Raw genomic sequence first — 20,098 nt, forward strand, 5'->3', positions numbered from 1 at the left:
TGAGATATTGAAAACGACAGAGGTAACTCAGTTTTCACACATTTTTTTCAAATAACAAGGCCACAAGCACCAGCTAGCCTCTCAGTCCTATTCGTAATTGTGTAAATGTGGACTGCCCTGATAGAGGCTAGATCAGGGGTGGGCAAACTGTTCCACAAAGAAATTATGGTCAGGACCCTGCTGTGGTGTGGTGTGGCTGCAGGTTTTTGTTCCAACCAATGAAGAACACACAGTTTGACCAATCAACTGTCTGAAGACTGAGATCAGTTGATTAAATGAGTCAAGTCTGGTGTGATGCTGCTTGGTTGGAACAAAAACCTGCAGCCACACAAACTGTTCCACAGGTAGAACAGTTTGCCCACCCCTGGGCTAGATGCTGAGATACTTTAAGTACAACAGAGGCACAGACAGATGTTTTGTGTTGTTCACAGCCTCAGGTTTTATGCTAAAATTAAGCAGGCAAGATGCTAATCTCGTGCTAATTGTAGCAACACTGAGGTGAGAAAAACTGAGCCATTACAGCGATGTGAAGCAGAGAAGGAAGTATGGCAATGCACTGTATGTGCAATACAAAATATATTAAAATATTGAGTGTTATTATGGATATAAGCTGATACTAAGAAGAAAAAAAAGAGGAAGAAGGACATGGCAACTGCAGTAAATACAAACTTTTCATCAGTCATTCACGCCAGTCAGTGGAAAAGATGTGAGATGAACATGTAAATTTCTCTGCTTTACATCCCTCATATCAACTCATGAAAAGGCATTTACAACATGTCAGCTGTTTGGAAGATCCAATCTTTGGCACAGATCCCACTGATACACAAACCACAACAAACAAAAAACACAGCACTCATGTAAACATACATAAAAAAGATTATATAAAACAATATAGCCACTGGCACTGGTACAGCTGCTGCATACTGTAACTCTGTAGAGTTACAGGACGCAGCAGGGAAACTGGGTAGGATCATGTGGAACTGGTTGAGAGCAGGTTATTGTGAGATCTGTAAACACTCAGCGTAGCACCTTAGTTTAGGCCGATTTCCAGAACCGTAACAGGCTGATTGGATTTCACTTGAGCTGATTCCAACACTTTAATGTGGAGAGTGTTTCAGGGAGAGTATCTGCTTGAGCCAAAATGGTTTTAAGGGTCTGCTGGTGTTTGGTCATGTAAAGTTGTTACTCAACTCATCTCCATGGAAATGGACCAATTTTCTTCTCAGAGTTACAACTGCAGGGAAAAAAAAAAAGTTTTTCATGATTTAATAACTTTGGATTTGGCTTGGAGAGAGAAATTTGAGATGGGCCTAATCTGGAAACCAGGAAATATCAAGTTAATCTGACATAAAGATGACAAAAATGTTATTTTAAGTGCAATAATAATTTCTTGACAAGCACAGGAAATACTGAATGCATAAAGTTTTATATTTTCTCAGCCGTCGAAGCTCCTGCTAAGACCTGGTGTGCAAAACTACTTTAAATAAAGTTTGTAACATTTTACTTTTGTGAGGATTTCATATAAACAAACGAGCTACTCTTGTTGGTTGTTGTTAAGACACAGTGGTCTGTGCTAATGTCGAACATGCTCACAATGACAATGTTAACATGATAATGTTTAGCAGGTATTGTGTTCATCATGCCAGTCATCTTAAATTAGTGTGCTGGCATGCTAACAGTTATTAATTAGCATTAGAGACACTCGTCAGTCCAAACAATATGTGCATGCATGGACACACTCGCATTTATTTAGTAGCAACCGAGCCACATTAGACAACATATGGCAGCATTTGACAGGTGGTTAAACACCGTATTCCCCAACTTTAAGCATGATGCATGTTGTACAATAGTATGGTTTTATTATTTTATTATTATTTTTATTCCATCAAGGAAACTTAAAGCTATTGTAGCATGTGATTGACAGATATTACCCCACTTAAAATGTCCTGAAAAGGCATCTTAGAAGCAAAGAATGTCCTTAATGGTTCGAATTTAAGTCCATTATGTGTGCCTGCAAATTAGTAACTGTCAACAGCTGATTCCTTGTGTCCACAGTTCTCTTCATACAGCTAATGTCTGCTCCCTTTTGGTCATTCTTGTGTCATTCCTGCTCTCGCTGGTGTCTCCATACTCACTGATGGAGGGAAACCCAACCCTCTGCTCTATCCACTGAGCAACACTGAGCATCTTCTTGTCTTGGACGGCAGGGGCTATGAGCTGTAAGCCAATGGGCAGGCCGCGTCTTGATAATGCGGTTGGCACTGAAACAGCTGGGAGACCTGCGGTGAAGAGAAGGAGAGTTCAAAGAAGGTTGCCACAACGATTAGGTATTAGGTATAGATATTAAGATTAGTTAGAGGTTAGTTTGGAGAATGATAACAGGCAGCAGAAGAGTTTTTAGTGAAAGGTTTTTAGTTACAGAGGTGTAGGTGTACGTAGTAAGTGCATGTATCCATAAATGCATGATTTAAGACTTTCATGAATCCTCCCACACTTCCTGCACATGCATGAACAGCGATGGCCTCCTTTTTCAACCGTACCCGCCATGTTGACAGGCTGGGTGAAGACGTCTTCCTGCGCGCTGCGTGTTCGGTTGTCTTCCTGTGTGAAGTCAGAGTAACGGGCCGCGTCAGTCAGAGTGGTGGGCGTCAGCAGCACGTCAATACCTGAGCTGAACACATGCTTGAAATCGTCCGCTATCAGCCGGCGGATTTTCTGGGCTTTCACAAAGTAGTGCTGGTAGTTCCTGGCAAAATGAGGTTGGATCGTGTTAGTTCATATTTGTAGATATATAACAGAAATCTGAGAGAAAAGGTCACAGCAATAAAAAGACAATTCATCTATACACTGGTTTTAAGCCAGAGGAACTGAAGTACAATGGTGTGATACGGTTCAGTCTGTTGTCTTACTGTTTAAGCAGGAAGTAGTTCCCAGACAGAATCCTCCCTCTCACTACGTCATTGAAGCCCTCATGTCGCGTTGAAGCGTACATGGCCTCTGTCGAGCTCTTCACCTCACTACGGTGGCCTGACAGAAATCAATAACATCACCTCCATCACCATCTTGTGACATGTTAGCAACACATATGATTGGGTATTAGCTAATGTGTGATGAGGCATCCACTGTATAATTGTCCACACCACAAGCTGAACGTATTTTAGGCTGCTTCATACCGTATTCGAGGCCGTCAAAGCGAGCCATGTTAGATGCCACTTCAGCATGGCACAGGACGTGGTAGCACACAATGGAGTACTGGGTGTGGGGGAGGGATACTTGCTCCACCCTCGCCCCTGCTCTCTCAAACATGTCAGCAACACGACTCCACTGAGCTAGAGTCTCCTCAGACAGCCCTGGAGCGTGGTACTCCTGACATTACATTACAACACAGGAGAGACAAGGAGCATTAGACGATGGATGTATTGACTAATCTTATATTGTATTCTGTATATAGTAATGTTCTATACAAGGAATTTGTCTTGGTGATGCTGCTGCAGAGATACATAAAGTTTGGGTCATAAATTAAACATCTTACATTTAAATTCATATTTGTGTAATACTTCTCAGAGCCAGTCATCACAAATCCTGACACTACATCAACTGCAAAAAATCCTTTCTGCCCATTATTGTTTCCTAAAAGTCCTAAGAATCCTCAAACCTTAGCTCAGTGTTGCTACAATTAGCATGTAGTTAGCATTTCCTGCTTAATTTTAGCATGAAACCTGTTCTTCATCAGCTGAAAGACGGACGCCTCAGAATAACTGTGAACTATTTCCAATAGAAACTCACCTTGGGGATGCCTATACAGATGTTCTTGACATCAAAGTCTTCAAGTAGCTCTGTCAGCGATGAAGGGGCAGGAATTGTTGTCGAGTCTCTAATATCAAGGCCTTGAAGGATACCTGTGTAAAATTTCAACAAAATCCGCCGGAGGGTCCGCTGTTTGTGGGAGGTATGTCAAATGTACAGCAATGGGGTATGGAAATATTTTGTTGAATTGGACCTACTTCTGTTTTTTTAATTATTCCCATCACAAATCCCGGAAAACCGAAAAAATTTCTGATGTACCTGACCCTCAACAATAAGGCCCAGGTGTTCAGCTATGTTTAACTATAATGTAGGACACCAGCCTAAAGTGCCTACATCTGTGCAAAGAGAGGTTAACAAAAGTTTCCTACCTAAGACCAAGGCTGCATCACCAACACTGCGGGTCATAATACCCGGGACGTCCATGGAGTTAACCAGAGGGATGAGACCATGTCTGGACACCAGACCGTAGGTGGGCTTCAGGGCCACGACACCACAGAGTGCACCTGGGTTACGAGTAGAACCACCTGTGTCTGAACCCAAAGCCCTGCCAAGTAATCACCAAATCAGTACATTTTCATTCTAAACACCATTTTGAATCAAATCATCAAATTCTGTAGTTTTTGGTGCTCCCTCACAGGTAGCTGGTGAGTGAGGCCACAGCGGCTGCACTTCCTCCAGAACTTCCTCCAGTGATCACCCAGTCAGAGTCTGGTGATGCCCCTGTCTGTTCTCTGTAGGGAGCAGCATAACTCCAGGGGTTCCTTACTGGACCGAAAGCCCCGTCAGTACTTCCTGCACTTTGAGACAAATAGACAAATACAAAAATAAGACAATGACAACCAAAAATCTAAACACGTACTCTGCGTCTCCTCCTGTCGGTGTACACAGGTGTCACACCTTTTCAAGCCATTTAGAAAATATATATCGTAAAACCCATGCTGTGAGTAGAGCATTATTACTATTCTCATATTGATAAATATGGCTTTACCCCATAGCAAACTCATCCATGTTGGTCTTCCCCACCAGAACAGCCCCTTGGTCTAGGAGCTTCTGAACCACTGTAGCATTGTATGGAGGAGTGTAATCTGAAGCAAAAACAGTGGCAGGTTATCATTACTGGACTGATATAAACTGGAAAACATGAGCCACGGTAACTTATACTGAGGTGATGACAGACCTCTGAGCATCCTGGAAGCACATGTGGTCTTGATGTTCTCTGTGCTGAAGTTATCCTTGACTGCAAAGGGGATTCCATCCAGAGGACCTTTGGAGGCACCTGAGGAAGACAAGACCCAAACAGTAAAACTTGTAACTACACACAGAAACAGATGCAGATAACCACCCGTGTGTCCACACCTTGCAGCAGTCTGGTTTCTGCTTCTTGAGCCTGCTTCAGTGCCAACTCCTCTGTCACAGTGATGTAAGCGTTGAGATGCTGAGTTTTCTTGATGCGGTTCAGACACCTCCTACAAAGCTCTGTTGGGGAGATCCTTCCCTCTCTGAGTGCCAAAGACACCTGCAGAGCAATGATGAAAATCCAGTAGTGGGATGTAACACAGTTCTTTTTTTTCAAAAGGCCTTTGACATTTTGACTAGTAGAAAAGCACAAAAAATAATAACATTATCAGTATGAACCTCACCAGGACCCCGAACCTGAAGCAGCTAAATGGAATTCAGCCAAAATTACTTTTATTATTTACACCTGTACTTTTCCTGTTGTAATATATCAAACTGTCTTATGTGAAAAAGGCCTATTACTGTACTTAAATGCTATCCTGAAGTATTTTTTACTTTACTTGAGTATTTACACTGCCTGCTGCATTGCACTTCTACTCCACAGCATTTCAGCGGACAGTCTTGTATGTTTTACTCCAGGAGATTTATTTGACAGTTGGTTACAAATGACTTTAAAGTCCAGCTTACATGTTGAGACATCAGTTATATTATTATTAGGTATATATATATTATATAGGTAATACAAACATTAACGATAAGCACAACACTCTGAATGGGCTCATTCTGCATCACGACTACCTCTGAAGATTACATTTTAAATGCTGGATTTTTTGAGATGAGTACTTTTTGTCTTATTGATAACTTTAACTTATGCAAAAGATTTTTATACTTTTTCCACCACAATAAGTTATGTCTTACTTCATAGGCAGACATTTTTAACAGCCAACTGCACATGAAAATATATCATAAGAAACTTTATAAAGTGAGTGACTTTATAGTTAAGCAATTTAGTAGATGTCCTGGTTAGCTATGTCATCTACTACATGGACACAACTATGTAATACAATTTCTATAAGGACAACCAGAAAAGACGTCTTGCTTGACAATATATTTTAGCTATTCCCGATTAGGGAGCAAAAGTATTTAAAAATTCTACAGCTATTATCTAAGCTAAGGTGGTTATAAATTGAAAGCACAAATGTCCAATGTTTAGCTAAAATGCAGTACCAACGACAAATGAAACACAAGGAGAACTAAGGTCAGAGAAACGCAAACACTCGTACTCACCTCCCTTATTGTCAGGCCGAGCATGTTGACAGTATTTCTGTGTCAACCTTCCAAATTAACAACAACCTTCGCACAGTGTGGAGTAGCAAGCTGCCATGTTTGTTTCAATATCCAACGTCTAACAGCGCTTTCTGTGATTGGATAGCTGTTGAGGAAACCGCGCTCTGATTGGCGGAGGAGCCGAGGGCTGACCAAGACACCGGTCGAAGAAGAAGCATGTTACGGAAGAGGACGTGGTTTTAAACTGGTTATAGACTTTATATGATTATAACATCTGTTTAAACGACTTACAAGACATGTTTGCATTAGAAGTGCGTTTATAGTCAGAAGGTAGTAATGGCTTATAACGAACTTTAATGAGCGGTTCACTTTCTTATTTATAATGCCCGGTCTATAACAGGGGACTAAATGCATCGCTAATTTACAAACGCACATTTGACAGTTTCTGCACTTTTAAGACTTTAAAGATGGCTTCTGTTAGACAGTTAGTGTACAGGAGGTGGTTGTTTCTTCTTAGCAAATCACCAAGTGTGAACACATCAGTTTCAAGGCACAGCAACCAGACAAGACTGTTCAGTGCCTCCAGCAGATGTATGAATGTTATGCCAGCCTGGGTTATTGATAACTATGGAGGGAATGATGTGTTACGCTTTACTAAAAATGCCAGTTTCCCCGTCATCAACTACCCCAATGAGGTTATTGTCAAAGTGTTTGCAGCAGGACTGAACCCACTTGATGTCAGTATGAGAGGTGAGTAACAAGCCCATGTGCATGTTTAAAATGGCATCAGATTTGCACCTACAGGCTGAGATTATTGAAAGTGTCAGAGACTCTAGAGACTAAAAGAAATAAGTCCACATACAACATGTAAATGTATATCCAAGCCTGGAAAATAAAATGCAGTTTCATTGAAGTTAGAAATAATTTTTTACACTTTGTTAGAAAAAAGTGATATATAGTCAAGATAAAGAGTCAAGCTAGATTCATTTCCTGTGGTTTGATCTTTGTTTTAAATTAATCGTACGATGTGCATTACCCCCCCTTTGAACTAAAGGAAGGTAGTGGGTTAGTGTGGGGGAGGATAGATGAGGTGATACAGCAGTGATCATTTTTGAGATTGCTTGATGGAAATGCAGGTTACACTAGTTCAAGTGCACTTCGACTGTTACATATTGGAAGGTGTTACCGCATGTGTCGCCGCACATGCATTTTTGTTGTTAGAAAGGGGTGACTAATATGGATATGACGACATGAATCTTAGTTTAACTTAAACCCAGAGTTGTGTGGTGATTAGTTGATTAAATATACAGATACATCCTCTCCTTCTCCCTCATTGAAAAGTCCTGAATTTATGAACATGCAAATGTTTTTTTCTGTTGGAGACGTCTCCTTTGCTGAAAAGTCCATTCACAATGTGCGTGCACTGGAGGTTTCACAGCTCCATGTCAAAGCTGTGTAATTTGCACTTCAGACCATGACTGCTGTCACACAATTGGGCTCATCTGACCACATGTTAAACTGAAATTTAAAATGACCACAAAGAAACCTTCCCCCTTCAGATGATGAATATGCAAACAGCCCTATGGTGTCAAGCTTCCAAATATCATTCTCCACAGTGAAGTTCCAAGTGAAGTAACAATAAGCAAAACACATTTCTGAGTGGAGACAGACCTCAGCAGTCTCACTGGGGACCTAAGTACCTTCCAGTTCTCTTTGATTTAGCTGCACCTCTTGTTATAAGGCACTTAAAGAGGTACCTTTTGTGCTTAATCAAAGTGAACCTGAAGCCTCTTGGTGGTCTGAGAGCCCGGGTCAGTTGCCACCTTTGCCTGGTTAATAATCCAGCCTTGTGCTTAAAGGGGTCAGCACACTTGATTATAGAAGAAACACATGCTCTTCAGCAGGCGTGTATGATTTTACAGTCAAAAACAAAAGTTACAGTAAGGTTATCCTCTGTTCTGATTAAATTCATACAATGACCACCAAGTATTTCTCACAACACTATGCTGTGTCTCCGGTAATTTCCTTTCTTAGTCTCTTGGTTACTCGATCCAGCAGTACCCACATTACAAACGTTTTTCATCTTGAGTTTTTGTTACAACAAACTATACTGCAGTTATAAGATCTGGCGATGAACAGAAACTCTCTCCCTGTCAGGTGGCTACGGTGCAGCTACACTGTCTATGAAGAGAGACCCTCTGAATATCAAGCAGTCAGGCAGTGAGTTCCCTCTCATCCTGGGAAGGGACGTGTCTGGGGTCATCATGGAGTGTGGCTTAGATGTGAAGTACTTCAGCGAAAGGGATGAGGTAAATGAAGCAAATTGCAGACAAGAGAGGTGTGCGCGCATGTGCACTGAGAAACCACTTCTTTTTATGAACAGGAACGCCCATGTTTACGGAAACCTGCACAGCGTGTGAACAAAGTATGAGTGTAAACAGTGTGGCCAGGGTACCATAAACAGAAACATTTAATCCTACAGTGTGTAAAAACACCTTGTTGATATGACACATTACACAAGATAGAAATGAATCATTCAGACACATCACTAAACGGTGAAAACACATAGCCTGCCAACTGAGCATCATCACCGCAGTGTATCTGAGCCCTGTCGGTGACCTAGTTCATCCGTTCCTGGCCATAGTGTACACTCTGCCACAATGATTCCTCCACCAGGGTTATGCACTCTCACCTCCACCTGGATTAGAGACATGACATGGTATAAGTCTCCTTCATAACTCAGCCCAAAAGGATGAGGAGGGGAAGGCTCTTGCAGCAGGCTGTAAGATGCTGCTGAGCCTTGACAGGACTCAACTAATCACTTGTTGTTAGCTGTTTCCAAATTCTATACTGTACTATACACTATACACTATCAGTTTCATCATTAAGTCACAGTTATTTTATTAATAACTCATTATTAATAAAATAAAATTTAATAATAATGAATTGAGTCTCACTAATTTCCTAAATTATTCTTCAAGTTGTAATTTTATTGATATTTTTTACATAATCTATTAATGTAACTATTTCCATATTACTTATTTATTCAGTCTTGAACACTGACTCACTGAGCATCTCTATGAGCATGATGTAGATTTCCTTTTACAGAGAGGAAATGATGTATGTACAGTAACAACAGAAATTCAAATAAAGGAGAAGCTTTTCAAATGTAAGAAGAAGAATTGTTAATAATAGTAAACTTAAAACATGGAACAACAAATTGTGAATCATGAACCTAATCATTGCGGGCTTGTGAACATATGTGCTTTTTAATTCCTATTTTGAATGACTTGCAGTTCCTGTTGGCTTTTTCCTCAGCTTTACTCAGCCACCTCACACTTCCTTTAGAATTATTATTCCTTTTTTACCCTGCACAGATAACTGATATTACAAATCTCTTCCATTTAGACAAGTTCATATTTTCATTGTTATTTATAGCCTGATTTACATTGTACATTGTGTTTACTGACTATGATATACAACCTATTTTTATAAAGGGAGGCTGGGGGCTTTAAATAGGCCCGTTTAGCACCTCATGAAGTCAGAATCTCTCTCACATGTATTTGCTGACTAATAAGGGAAGCAGAGTGATTCATGGTGGGATGTTACTCATTCTGCTTTTGAGAGGGGATTTTAAATATTGCAGTTTCATCATAGTAAACTGTTCCAAATAAACTTTATAGCCATGTGTGCAAACAGGTGTTTATGTCTTTGATTAATGAGTATTGTGTTGCTGTACCCCCTCCCCCCCACCAGGTTTGGGCAGCAATCCCACCGTGGAAGCAGGGCAGCTTAGCTGAGTTTGTCGTGCTTAGTGCCAATGAGGTATTGTTCACCTGATGGATTCATACATTGTTTGCTTTGAGCTAATGTTGTTAGTGTTACTGCAAATGTTTTGATTAAGTGACATAGTTTTACTTCTGTCTGTGTGAAAGTATATAACTCTGTCAGAATTAGTTCTGTGTAATCAGTTTCCTTTTTCCTGACAGCAGCTTATTTTGGTGACACACTTGATCATTTTTGTAAAATCTAAAATTAAAAAGCCTACTTAGAGCCAAAACAGCTGTTCTGGCATAACTCATCTGCAATACCACTGAAAGGTGTTGAGGTGGTGCTAATCTTTTAAATACTATTATTATTATAAATGTGTGTTGTGCTCAGGTTTCCCACAAACCAAAGTCACTGAGCCACACAGAGGCAGCAGCCATTCCATATGTGGCAACCACTGCCTGGTCAGCACTGGTCAACACTGGTGGGCTCAGTAAGGACAACTGTTCAAAGAAGCGGTGAGAAAACGTGGACAGACACCACACACACACAAAACACTACATACACACACTTTCCACTTGTTGCTAATCCCTGTCCACCCCCAAAGAAGCTCCTCGTCTTTGATCTAGTCCATTATTCCACTCAGTGTTCCCTCTAAGCTCACCCCCTGTTAGCCCACTCCATAATGAGCTTCTGGGCGATGTGCTCTGGTTCTCTGGCAGCAGCTCAAACACTCCCTTACGCTGCAGTGAACTTGACATGCTGAAGCCTAGAGTGCATTTGACATGAATCCTAATGAGGGCGAGTCTGCGCATCAGAAGTGTGGAAAACGTTGTTGGTTGTTGACACGTCTGCTTTTAACTCGTCCCCCACAGGATTTTGATCCTTGGAGGATCTGGTGGAGTGGGAACATTTGCCATACAGGTATGGATGAAAAGGTGGACATGTATCATTTAGAACATGATACAAGATTACAAATTACTGGAAAGTTTGTTGTCAATGTTGACACACTTTAGTCTGCCTTAATATGCTCATATTTGAGATTAGGACTATGATTTGTATGCAGATGCTGAAGGCGTGGGGAGCCCACGTGACTGTTACCTGCTCCCAGAATGCCGAGCGGTTCGTAAGGGGGCTTGGGGCGGACCACGTGGTGGACTACACTGCCGGACCTGTCGAGGAGCCGCTCCGTGCGCTGGAGAAGTGAGAGAATCACACATCAGTCGTTTTTCATTCATGTTGGCATCAATCAGTGGCCTGACATGGTTACCACAGCAAACACAGTCCCCTCGTTGTAATCCACTCAGTAGTGTGGGAAAACTGACACCTTTAACTTGGTCACATTCAGCCTTAATTTCTCTCTGCCCAAGCATCCTCATCTTTCCACACCTACAGGTTCTCCCTCTCATTTATTGTTTCTTTTTATTCCCCATCAACCCACACTTATGCACCTTCACCTGTGTCTATTGTTTGCACTAACCCTAACCTAACCCTCTTCCACCTAAAGATTTGACCTGATCCTGGATAATGTTGGGGGGGACACGGAACGCTGGGCGCTGAATCTGCTTAAACCTTGGAGTGGAGCCAAGTACGTCACTCTGGTAACACCTTTCCTCCAGAACACCGACCGGCTGGGTATTGCTGATGGAATGATGCAGACTGCTGCTACAATGGCCACCAAGGCCCTCAAGGTAATCATGGTAGAATGACACAGATGCAGTTTGATTGAACAACACAATGCAGTGTAATCCAAGATGCTGGGCTGGTCAAACAAATACACACAAGCGCAAGATCACTAACAGCTGTTATGGTGAAAGATGTGATGATTGCCACCACGATAACTTTCCAGACTTATTTACAGTACACGACCAAAATAATGGGGACATCCAAACAAAGTATGTGGACACTTGTAGATATCAGCACCCTCCTGAACTATAGCCCCCTTAATTTGAAAATTGCCTTCAAATGAATAGGAAAATGTGATCATGTGAAATCTCGATTACTATATTTTATATAATGAGTATTATATTTCTTCCAGGCAACTATTCACAGCGCACTAAAATCTGGCTTCATACCTGAAAATCTACTTTCTTATGAAAGTAGATTTGAAAGTAGACGAGCAGGTTAGAAAACAACATGATCAACACAGTTGGATAACTCAGCTGTGACGAGCTTGTCTCAGAGTCCAGTAGTCTGGGCTGAATACCAGCTACTCTTTGCTGCTATGAAATGTGAGAATAGTCATTTCCTGTCTCACAAAAGGGGGGAAGCTGTTCCTTGCTAGTGTCACAGATGTTATCATATCTTTCCAGTTACTATGGATACAGTGGTTGTTGTGTGTTTCATTCAGTCTGACATCCTGTCAGTGGTGAGCATCATGCAGTGCTGAGCATGCATGCAGTGCATTTGTAGGGTGTGTCCGTGTGCTGTCATCACTCTTTCGAAACCTCAAAATCCATAGTATCAACTGACTTCAGTATGCCACTGTGGCACGTCTTGCACAAGTGTTTTTTTTGCAGTCACACAAATAGATGCACCGAAACGTTAACACCTCCGCTTCCTCCATGGTTCAATTATTGGTTACACTCAAATCCAAATTTGTGTCCCTGATTTTCACTAATTGAAGTAATTTAGGATTAGAATTATAGGTATTGTAGCTGTACAATTACCCAAAAGTTCTAAAGGACATTTCTGTCTTTTTGAGAGTGTTGAGTTTTGGGAGTAATATCATTGAATACCTGTTGAAAATCAGTACTGTGCATCGAGTTCAACTAGTAAGGGCATGTGCAAGCGATTTCCGTTACTTTCTTCAAAGTAAGAAGAAAGCTGAGCCTTGACACAGTTCTATGTGAAACTGAAAAATGTAGAGCAAGTACTGTGGAAAACCTCAAAAGGTTGTTTGCCTTGTTCATAATCTTGAGGAGGACAGGCAAAGAAGTAACAGAATTCATAACATCATACTATTTTTTTTTTTTTTTTGTAACTGTTTTAAATGTTTTTAGTTCTACCAGAGGCCAAATTAGAGATTTTTGTAAAGCTGTTTAATCTTTATTTTTATATGATGTGTATTATTATTATGAGCAGATTGTGCTTTTGATGGGAACCACTGACTTTTCATCTAGTGTCACCAGCAGGTCAGAGTTTTCACGAAATATCTCAAAACCGACTGGATGGAGTGACACACTCGTTGAATTTGGTTCATTAGCAAATACCTGCAAAACTAATGACATCCTCACCAGCTTTAGGTTTCAGACAAGAGTGGAGCTCTATGGGACAGATAAATCACTTACGTAAAGCTCGGGCTACACAGGCAGTAATGTCCTTGTAAATCAGGATCAGTTCGTTGGTGGTTTAGGTCTTTTCATGGGATTTGTTGACAGTAAGCGAATATAGAACATCAGCAGCCTTATCTTTTAAGTTAATGATGCATGTTAGAATGGGGTTTATCACTTCCTCATTTCACTGCTGTCAAACAAAACTGAACTTAAATGACTCAAAACTTGAAACTTAACAAAAAAAAAAAAAAGAGAGTGGAGAGTGGATTATACAGGTCTGAGACAGCCTCAGAGAAACTTGCACTTTTTTTTTTTTTTAAATTCTTGTGTTGGATGTTGGATTAAAATAAATAAATAAACAACGCTGTATGCATGCATACTCTGACACTACGCACTCAGTTTCTTTACTTCCGTTCCATTATATGAAAAAGGTTTCTAGTTTCCTCTCCCTCTTCTACCAGCCCTTAACCCTTGTCCCCCTTACTTCTTGCAAAGTGTAACAAGATAGGATAGGGTGTCATATAGTGTGAGGCCTTAATGGGCTCTTTTTTTTTTTAACATGGTCACAACAGTCTGAAACTGATTGCTCACACCGATGCAGCATAGATGCCTTTTTCCAGTTACTGATGCAGTATTTCGATGTTCAAACCGTTGCAGTTAACAGAAAGACCATAATATTTCTAAGTAAAATGAATGGGAAGGGTAGGTTTATAGACAGCCTTATGCCTTAGGTTTATAGACAGGAAGCAAAAACATACGGTACACCTCCAGGTCTTACGTCTCCCTGTTCACTCGCGCCCACAAACTGCCTTCTTCGTTAGTAGTAAGGAAAACTAGAGCGCCGACAACTGGCTCGGTTATCACAGTGTCCTCATTTCTGAATATGCCCGAAGGAAACATGTTAAGGAAGTCCTTTATATCAAAAATCCCTCCACAGACACACACCACAGGATCAAACATAACAAAAGGCTGTCATTTCATTATTCCTTTTATCAGGAGTTACAAGGAATCCTACCCTGCTGTTAAAGGATTAAGGGCAAATGGAGAGTGTCTCCACCCAGGCACCTGACATGAGACAGTTGCTGAGGCCTGTCCTGCAGGGAGAGAAAACACTGTATAATCAAATAATCTGTATACAGTGATTCACTCTGAGAACGCCAGAAACACAAACCTGCCTGGAAAACCCATCCATATATAAGTCAAAAAAAAGATATATCTATCTGTCTCTATCTATCCATATATATAGATAGAGATATCGATATACACACACTAACACACACACGATTAGGCCAAATACATGAATTGGGAGCAGATATGTCAGTACTCCTCTGTGTCAAAGGAACTTACAAACATTGAAGAAATTTAAAAAGAGGTAGTAATGATTTCCTTTACAGTAATTTGGCTTTTAAAGTAAACCTATGTGACTTTTGCTGAGCTGTAGCCACAAGAGGCACGTATGGTGCAACGCTTGCTGCCACATTACATAATAAAGTTTGCTAATATTGGAAAGTACAGTATCTAAGATAAGCTACTGGTTATAGCAAATGAAGCAGTAGCAACAAACTCCCACAGTGAATTAAACTGAGCAAAGGTTCATTTCATTTCTTCTGAATTCAACCTTTCCATTTTTCAGAGGAACAATTTGTCTTTTAAAAATGACCAGTGAACATTTGTGAATGCAACAGTTGTAGCCTGACCCCCAGAATTCTTTCACATGCATTGGAAAGTACAAAGCTAAAACTGTCTTGTGTGACAGGAACTATCAGCAGTGAGATCATTGTGTCAGGTATAGTGCTGTGAGCCACTGAGCCAGAGAAACAAGTAGAGAAGAGGAAGTTTCTCATGAGAATATTTTAGACATTCGCCTGCAAAGTGACCATGTCCATATCTTCTTGTCTAATCTTTTTACAGTTTAAGACACTTGGTCAGACCTCGTTATCATGCAGTGTCAAGTTAACATCATCAGAAGTAAAGGTACTGCTATGCATACAGATAAAACAAAACATTGTAGTAATGTAATCTCTCTTACATTTTCTTGCAGCACCTTGTTAAAGGAGTTCACTACCGTTGGGGATTCTTTGCACCAAGTGGTCCTGCATTAGATGACATTAGAGAAATGGTGGATGCAGGACAGGTATGGTACCAGATTCATTATTTAACTGCCCTGTGCTTTACTTTGGAGAATTGGAACATGATGGAAAGTTTCTATACAGCTATGAAAGCCTTTGGACACTTTTCATAATTAGAGGAAATTGCAAAAACTAACCAGTAAGATACTGCAGCTCATCACAGTTGAGAAACAGGGCTGGTGTAACCTCTGCTCAGCCTTCCTCTGTCTTCTTCTCCGTCAGATCCGGGCAGTGGTGGAGGAGACTTTCAGCTTTTCCCAGGTTCCCCAGGCCTTCGAGAAGGTGGAGAAAGGTCACGCCCGAGGAAAGACTGTGGTCCAGATCAGCAAAGGGGGAGAGGGCTTATAGCTTGACTGTTGGATACTGTGCATTTCTCTGCACAACTATGAAACAAATGGAAAATAATTTGAATGCAAGGTCCTGGCTTATTGTGTCTCCAGCTGGAAACACTGTACATAAACAAGGTTACTACAGATATTGTGTCTCCCATGTGCGGATTTTGTGACTTTACCGTGTGTTTGGCTGCTGATAGTGTGCACACTCTCCAAGCACTTTATTAGAAACACCTGTACACCTGCTCATTGATGCAACATCCAATCAACCAATCAAGTGGCAGCAGTTCAATGCATGAAATCCTGCAGATACAGAACAAGAGCTTCAGTTAATGTTCACATCAAACATCAGAATGAGGGAAAAATGTGATCTGAGTTACTCTGACTGTGACATGATTGTTGGTCTGAGTGTTTGTGAAACTGCTGAGCTACTGGGATTTTCACTCACAACAGAGTTTAACTCAGGAGACAAAAACCAAAACCATCCAGTGAAGCAGCAGCTCTGAGGACAGAAACGCCTTGTTGATGAGACAGGTCAGAGGTCAGGGGTCAGACTGGTTGGAGCTGACAGAAAGGCTACGCTAACTCTGTGGTGAACAGAAAAGCGTCTCAGGATGAACAACAGGTCCAACTTTGAGTTGGATGGACTACAACAGCAGAGACCGCGTCAGGGTCCAGACTTAATACCAATCATGTCAGATGACAAATCTGCAGAAATGATGTGATGAGTCATGTCAACATGGAGCAAAAGGAAACATCTCGTAGAATCAATGCCACAAAGACCTGAGGCTGTAAGGAGAGGAAAGGGAGTAACTACCCTGGATAAGTACAGTGTTCCTAATAAAGTGCTTGGTAAGTGTATTTACACACTACAGCTTCTGCTGTATGCTTTAAAGCGTTCTAGCATTTTTATATTGGCTTGAATAAAAAATAAATAAATCACCTAATTAAAGTGATCATCTATCCACTGTCAATCTATTTAACAAGGTGCTCTCTGTGGACATCCAGGGCAAGGACAAGGGTATAAAACATTTCTGAAGCTCAGAGTGTTCCCAGGAGCACAGAGACATCAATTACTGTGAAACAGAAGAGGTTTGGAACCATCACTTTCAGCAGTCGGCCATGTGGCCAAACCAATCACTTGGTTTCAGACATCCTCCGCAGAGATGGGAGAAAACTGCCAGGTGGATGACAGTGTCAGCTGAACTGCATCAGTGAGGCCTTTATTGTAGAGTGCCACCTGTCTGTATATGTGTGTATGTACATATGTGTGCATACATATGAAGGGCTTAATAAGCTTGTGGACTAAGATAGTGCTGTTCACTTGCACGTACTGAGCAAGTGCTCAGTACGTGCAAGTGGTTTTGTGGGTTTTTTTGGTTCTGTTAACTGAAAATTGCCAGTCACCACAGTCTGAGAAAATGGAGCCTTTGTGCGGTCTCAGTCTAAAGGGCTTTTTACTGTAAGTAGGTCCTCGGCCTGATTTCATCTAATGTGGTACTTCAGACTACTACCTCTTCCCCAAGAAGAAGAAGAAGCTCAGTGCTCAGCACCATTTTGACAACGTTCTGGACGTCGACTTCTACAAAGAGGAGAGCTGTATGCTCCACAACAGCTGGACTGTGTAAATGTAGGGGGGGGGACTATGCTGAAAAGTTCATGCGCTTGGTTTTCTAAACTTGACTCCTTCTAACTTAGTTTAGCAATCACCTGTATTTGTGTGTGTGTGTGTGTATACAGACAGGTGACAAAATAAAACCTGAAAAATTAGTGGAGAAACAGGATAACAATGCTTCCATCCATAGTACATGAGGGGCCACTGAATGGTTTGATGAGTATATTATATACTCATCAAATATTATACAGTATTAAAAGGAGGAAGTAAGAACATAAAACAGAATTTATCGGAGGCCATGTTAAGTGTAGAACAAGTGACATGACTTTCAATTTTCAGTTAGCAAAGCAAAATGACATGACAGTTAAAGTGATTCAGCTCCAGTATGACAGATATGTTGCTGTGTGTTCTTATATTTAGTTCAGAATAAGCTGTGATGGAAGAGCTGCTCAGATAGTGTAGAAATACTCTTGTATTCAAAGTTTTATACGTTTATAAACCACTGAGCAGCTGAATTTATAATAACACCTAATTTAATAGTTAATTATATGTTTAATTATTAATCTGTATCACTGAGGCTTTAAAACAATAACTGTCCATACAATTCAATGCACACACAAGAACTAGCACAGTGGTAACTGGTAAAGGAGAAGCATGGTCAAGACGGTGTGTGCTGTAGGAGAGAGTGGCCTTAAGAGGATACTCTCTCACACAGTACATGCGTGGACAGTTAATGATGGACTCGATAACCTCCAGCGAATGTCAACGACATTTTAGAACAAGCTAGACAGGTTCCAGTTTGTCCTCCGTAGTGCACGTGTTTGTACAACTGCGAATCATCTCAGTGAAATTAAGGCTCTAAACACAGGGACACCAACAAAATAAGATGATTACAAACAGTCCTGACAAAAGAACTGTTTATGATGTTGTTAAAGCTATGGTAGTGCTGAGGCAGCAGTTTGTGATGTTGTGCAATGTATTCTACTGTATTAAACTGTTATTTTATTTATTAGTGTATTTCAGATGGAGACTAGAAATGGGAGTAAGTTCCTCTGTTTATTCTGCTTTTGATTTTTAAAATGTTTCCTTAATTTTACAATGTGGTAGGTCATCGTCTTACTTTGTGTGAATAGTCCAAACATAAATATATAATCCAAACGTATATATATTGGCCTGTTTCTATGCACTGGATCTAATCCAGTGAAGACTGAACTGGACTGTGATCACAGCTACAGTAACAAACTATCTCTGAGTTTCACAGCAAAAAGAATTTAAAACCTAAAGAAAAACACTGTTCATTGTTCTAAAAAAAACATGCTGCAAAGAAAATCACTTTTTTGTGTAACAGTTTCCTCTTTTACCTTCACATATTTACAGTAAACAGTGGGCAGCATCATTAATATTGTAGTTCTGCACTGAATTTTAAACTAATATCTATACAGCTCATGCTTATGTACAACCTACTTGCAGTAAAGTAGAGTTTGAGTAAAGGTGTAAAAACCTATAAAGTCCTAAAAAGATATCAAAACTTTACAATGGATCATCTCTGATCTACGGTAATTACAACAGGAAATATCTATATACATCTTTGGAGTGTAGGCACGTGAGACTTCATACTGAAACCATCTGTGTAAGTATACATTCACATTTGTCAACAGTAAGAAAACAGACAGAAAACAAACTACGCAGTAGAAAAGTACCATTAAGTCGAGAGAGAGGTGTGCAGCATTGAAACAGGGCTGAGTTTTCACTACATGCAGTCAAAACATAGAGAGGGCATGGAGTCTTTGATGCAGTGTTCGAAATCAAGTGGTTAAAACTAGAAACACTTAACACTTTATGCAATCATTCTGAAGAAGAGGAAACGAGGCCATCGACTGCTGTGCATGTTTTATAAAGTTTGGTTGATGATTAGAGTATGGATCCAGCCCTCTTTAACAAGAGCAAACACGAGTCAAAACCCTACAGACCCCCCTACCCCCTGCAGAGCTCATCCCTGGTGAGGTGTGGGGTGTGGGTCTGATGTGGGTTACATGGTGCAGCTGCATCACAGGGCTCAGTGCCTCCTGTCCAGAGCTGCAGCAGAGAGCTGTGAGGGCCACAGCAGAGCTTCTCTCCTCACAGGATCTCCAAGGTCCACCTTTGGTTCATTTTTCTCTCATTGAATGTGTTGAGGATGACCTGGTTCTTGTCATACTGCTGACCGCCTGGGAAACAGCAAAACACTTGTGAAACACTTGTTTAAACTTTTCACACCAACTGATAACGTGATATATATATTTCTTTGCCCACACGTGGCACAGATAAGCATCGAGAGTGTGGTAAAGGCATACAGAAGTTAAGAATCTGATACTTTCGGATCTATTTTGGGAAAAAAGAAAAAAAAAACAAAACAATGTGATTTTTGAGTTTGTTGTCAGTTCTGCTTACTCACGGCAGAAGTTCAGAAGGTCATTGTGAAAAACAACATGGACAACAATTGCTCCACAAAAGACCGGCGGTTGTGAGTGCACTTTACAACCACAAATTTCCACCACTGCAGCTCCTTAATCCACCAGGAGGTGGAGCTGCTGCATTAGGACTGAATCTCAATCATATACTGGAGCTTTAGGTCACTGAATCCTTTAAATGTCATCCATAAAAACTAAC

The 20,098-nt window shown here is 40.8% G+C and overlaps 3 protein-coding genes across 6 annotated transcripts in view; 1 reads left to right on the plus strand and 2 right to left on the minus strand.

Annotated features, from left to right (window-relative positions):
* Positions 1-317: 317 nt before the first annotated feature.
* On the minus strand, positions 318-6,446 carry qrsl1 (glutaminyl-tRNA amidotransferase subunit QRSL1). Of its 2 annotated transcripts, XM_041061556.1 has the most exons (12): positions 6,331-6,446; positions 5,164-5,323; positions 4,985-5,083; positions 4,796-4,892; positions 4,443-4,604; positions 4,176-4,351; positions 3,787-3,899; positions 3,174-3,366; positions 2,910-3,027; positions 2,541-2,746; positions 2,136-2,279; positions 318-1,234 (listed from the first exon to the last, which is right to left on the minus strand). In XM_041061556.1, exons 1-12 carry the CDS (start codon positions 6,352-6,354, stop codon positions 1,170-1,172), a joined length of 1,557 nt encoding a protein of 518 aa, XP_040917490.1. In that variant the 5' UTR covers positions 6,355-6,446; the 3' UTR covers positions 318-1,169. The 2 variants fall into 2 exon arrangements, with proteins under 2 accessions (XP_040917490.1, XP_040917489.1); XM_041061555.1 differs by lacking the exon at positions 318-1,234 and having other exon boundaries at positions 1,244-2,279.
* Positions 6,447-6,713: 267 nt separating this feature from the next.
* Positions 6,714-16,984, plus strand: rtn4ip1 (reticulon 4 interacting protein 1). Its single transcript, XM_041059897.1, has 9 exons — positions 6,714-7,080; positions 8,488-8,639; positions 10,087-10,155; positions 10,492-10,616; positions 10,974-11,022; positions 11,165-11,301; positions 11,606-11,789; positions 15,415-15,507; positions 15,725-16,984. The coding sequence occupies exons 1-9, from the start codon at positions 6,798-6,800 to the stop codon at positions 15,848-15,850; spliced, it is 1,218 nt and encodes a 405-aa protein (XP_040915831.1). The 5' UTR covers positions 6,714-6,797; the 3' UTR covers positions 15,851-16,984.
* A 173-nt stretch (positions 16,985-17,157) lies between these two features.
* crybg1a (crystallin beta-gamma domain containing 1a) overlaps positions 17,158-20,098 on the minus strand; it is a 38,941-nt gene continuing 36,000 nt past the window's right edge. Inside the window, exons 23-24 of one of the 3 annotated variants that reach the window (XR_005896210.1) lie at positions 19,478-19,656; positions 17,158-19,263 (exon numbers count right to left, since the gene is read on the minus strand). Coding sequence is in view for 2 of the 3 variants with exons in the window: in XM_041060200.1 (XP_040916134.1) it covers positions 19,568-19,656 (89 nt within the window). In the remaining variant the exon portion in view is untranslated. Of the gene's footprint in view, positions 19,657-20,098 lie in introns of all 3 variants that reach the window. The other 2 variants (XM_041060200.1, XM_041060201.1) reach the window with 2 other exon arrangements.

The sequence above is a fragment of the Toxotes jaculatrix genome, chromosome 17 (genome assembly GCF_017976425.1).
Source record: "Toxotes jaculatrix isolate fToxJac2 chromosome 17, fToxJac2.pri, whole genome shotgun sequence".
Taxonomy (NCBI): domain Eukaryota; kingdom Metazoa; phylum Chordata; class Actinopteri; family Toxotidae; genus Toxotes; species Toxotes jaculatrix.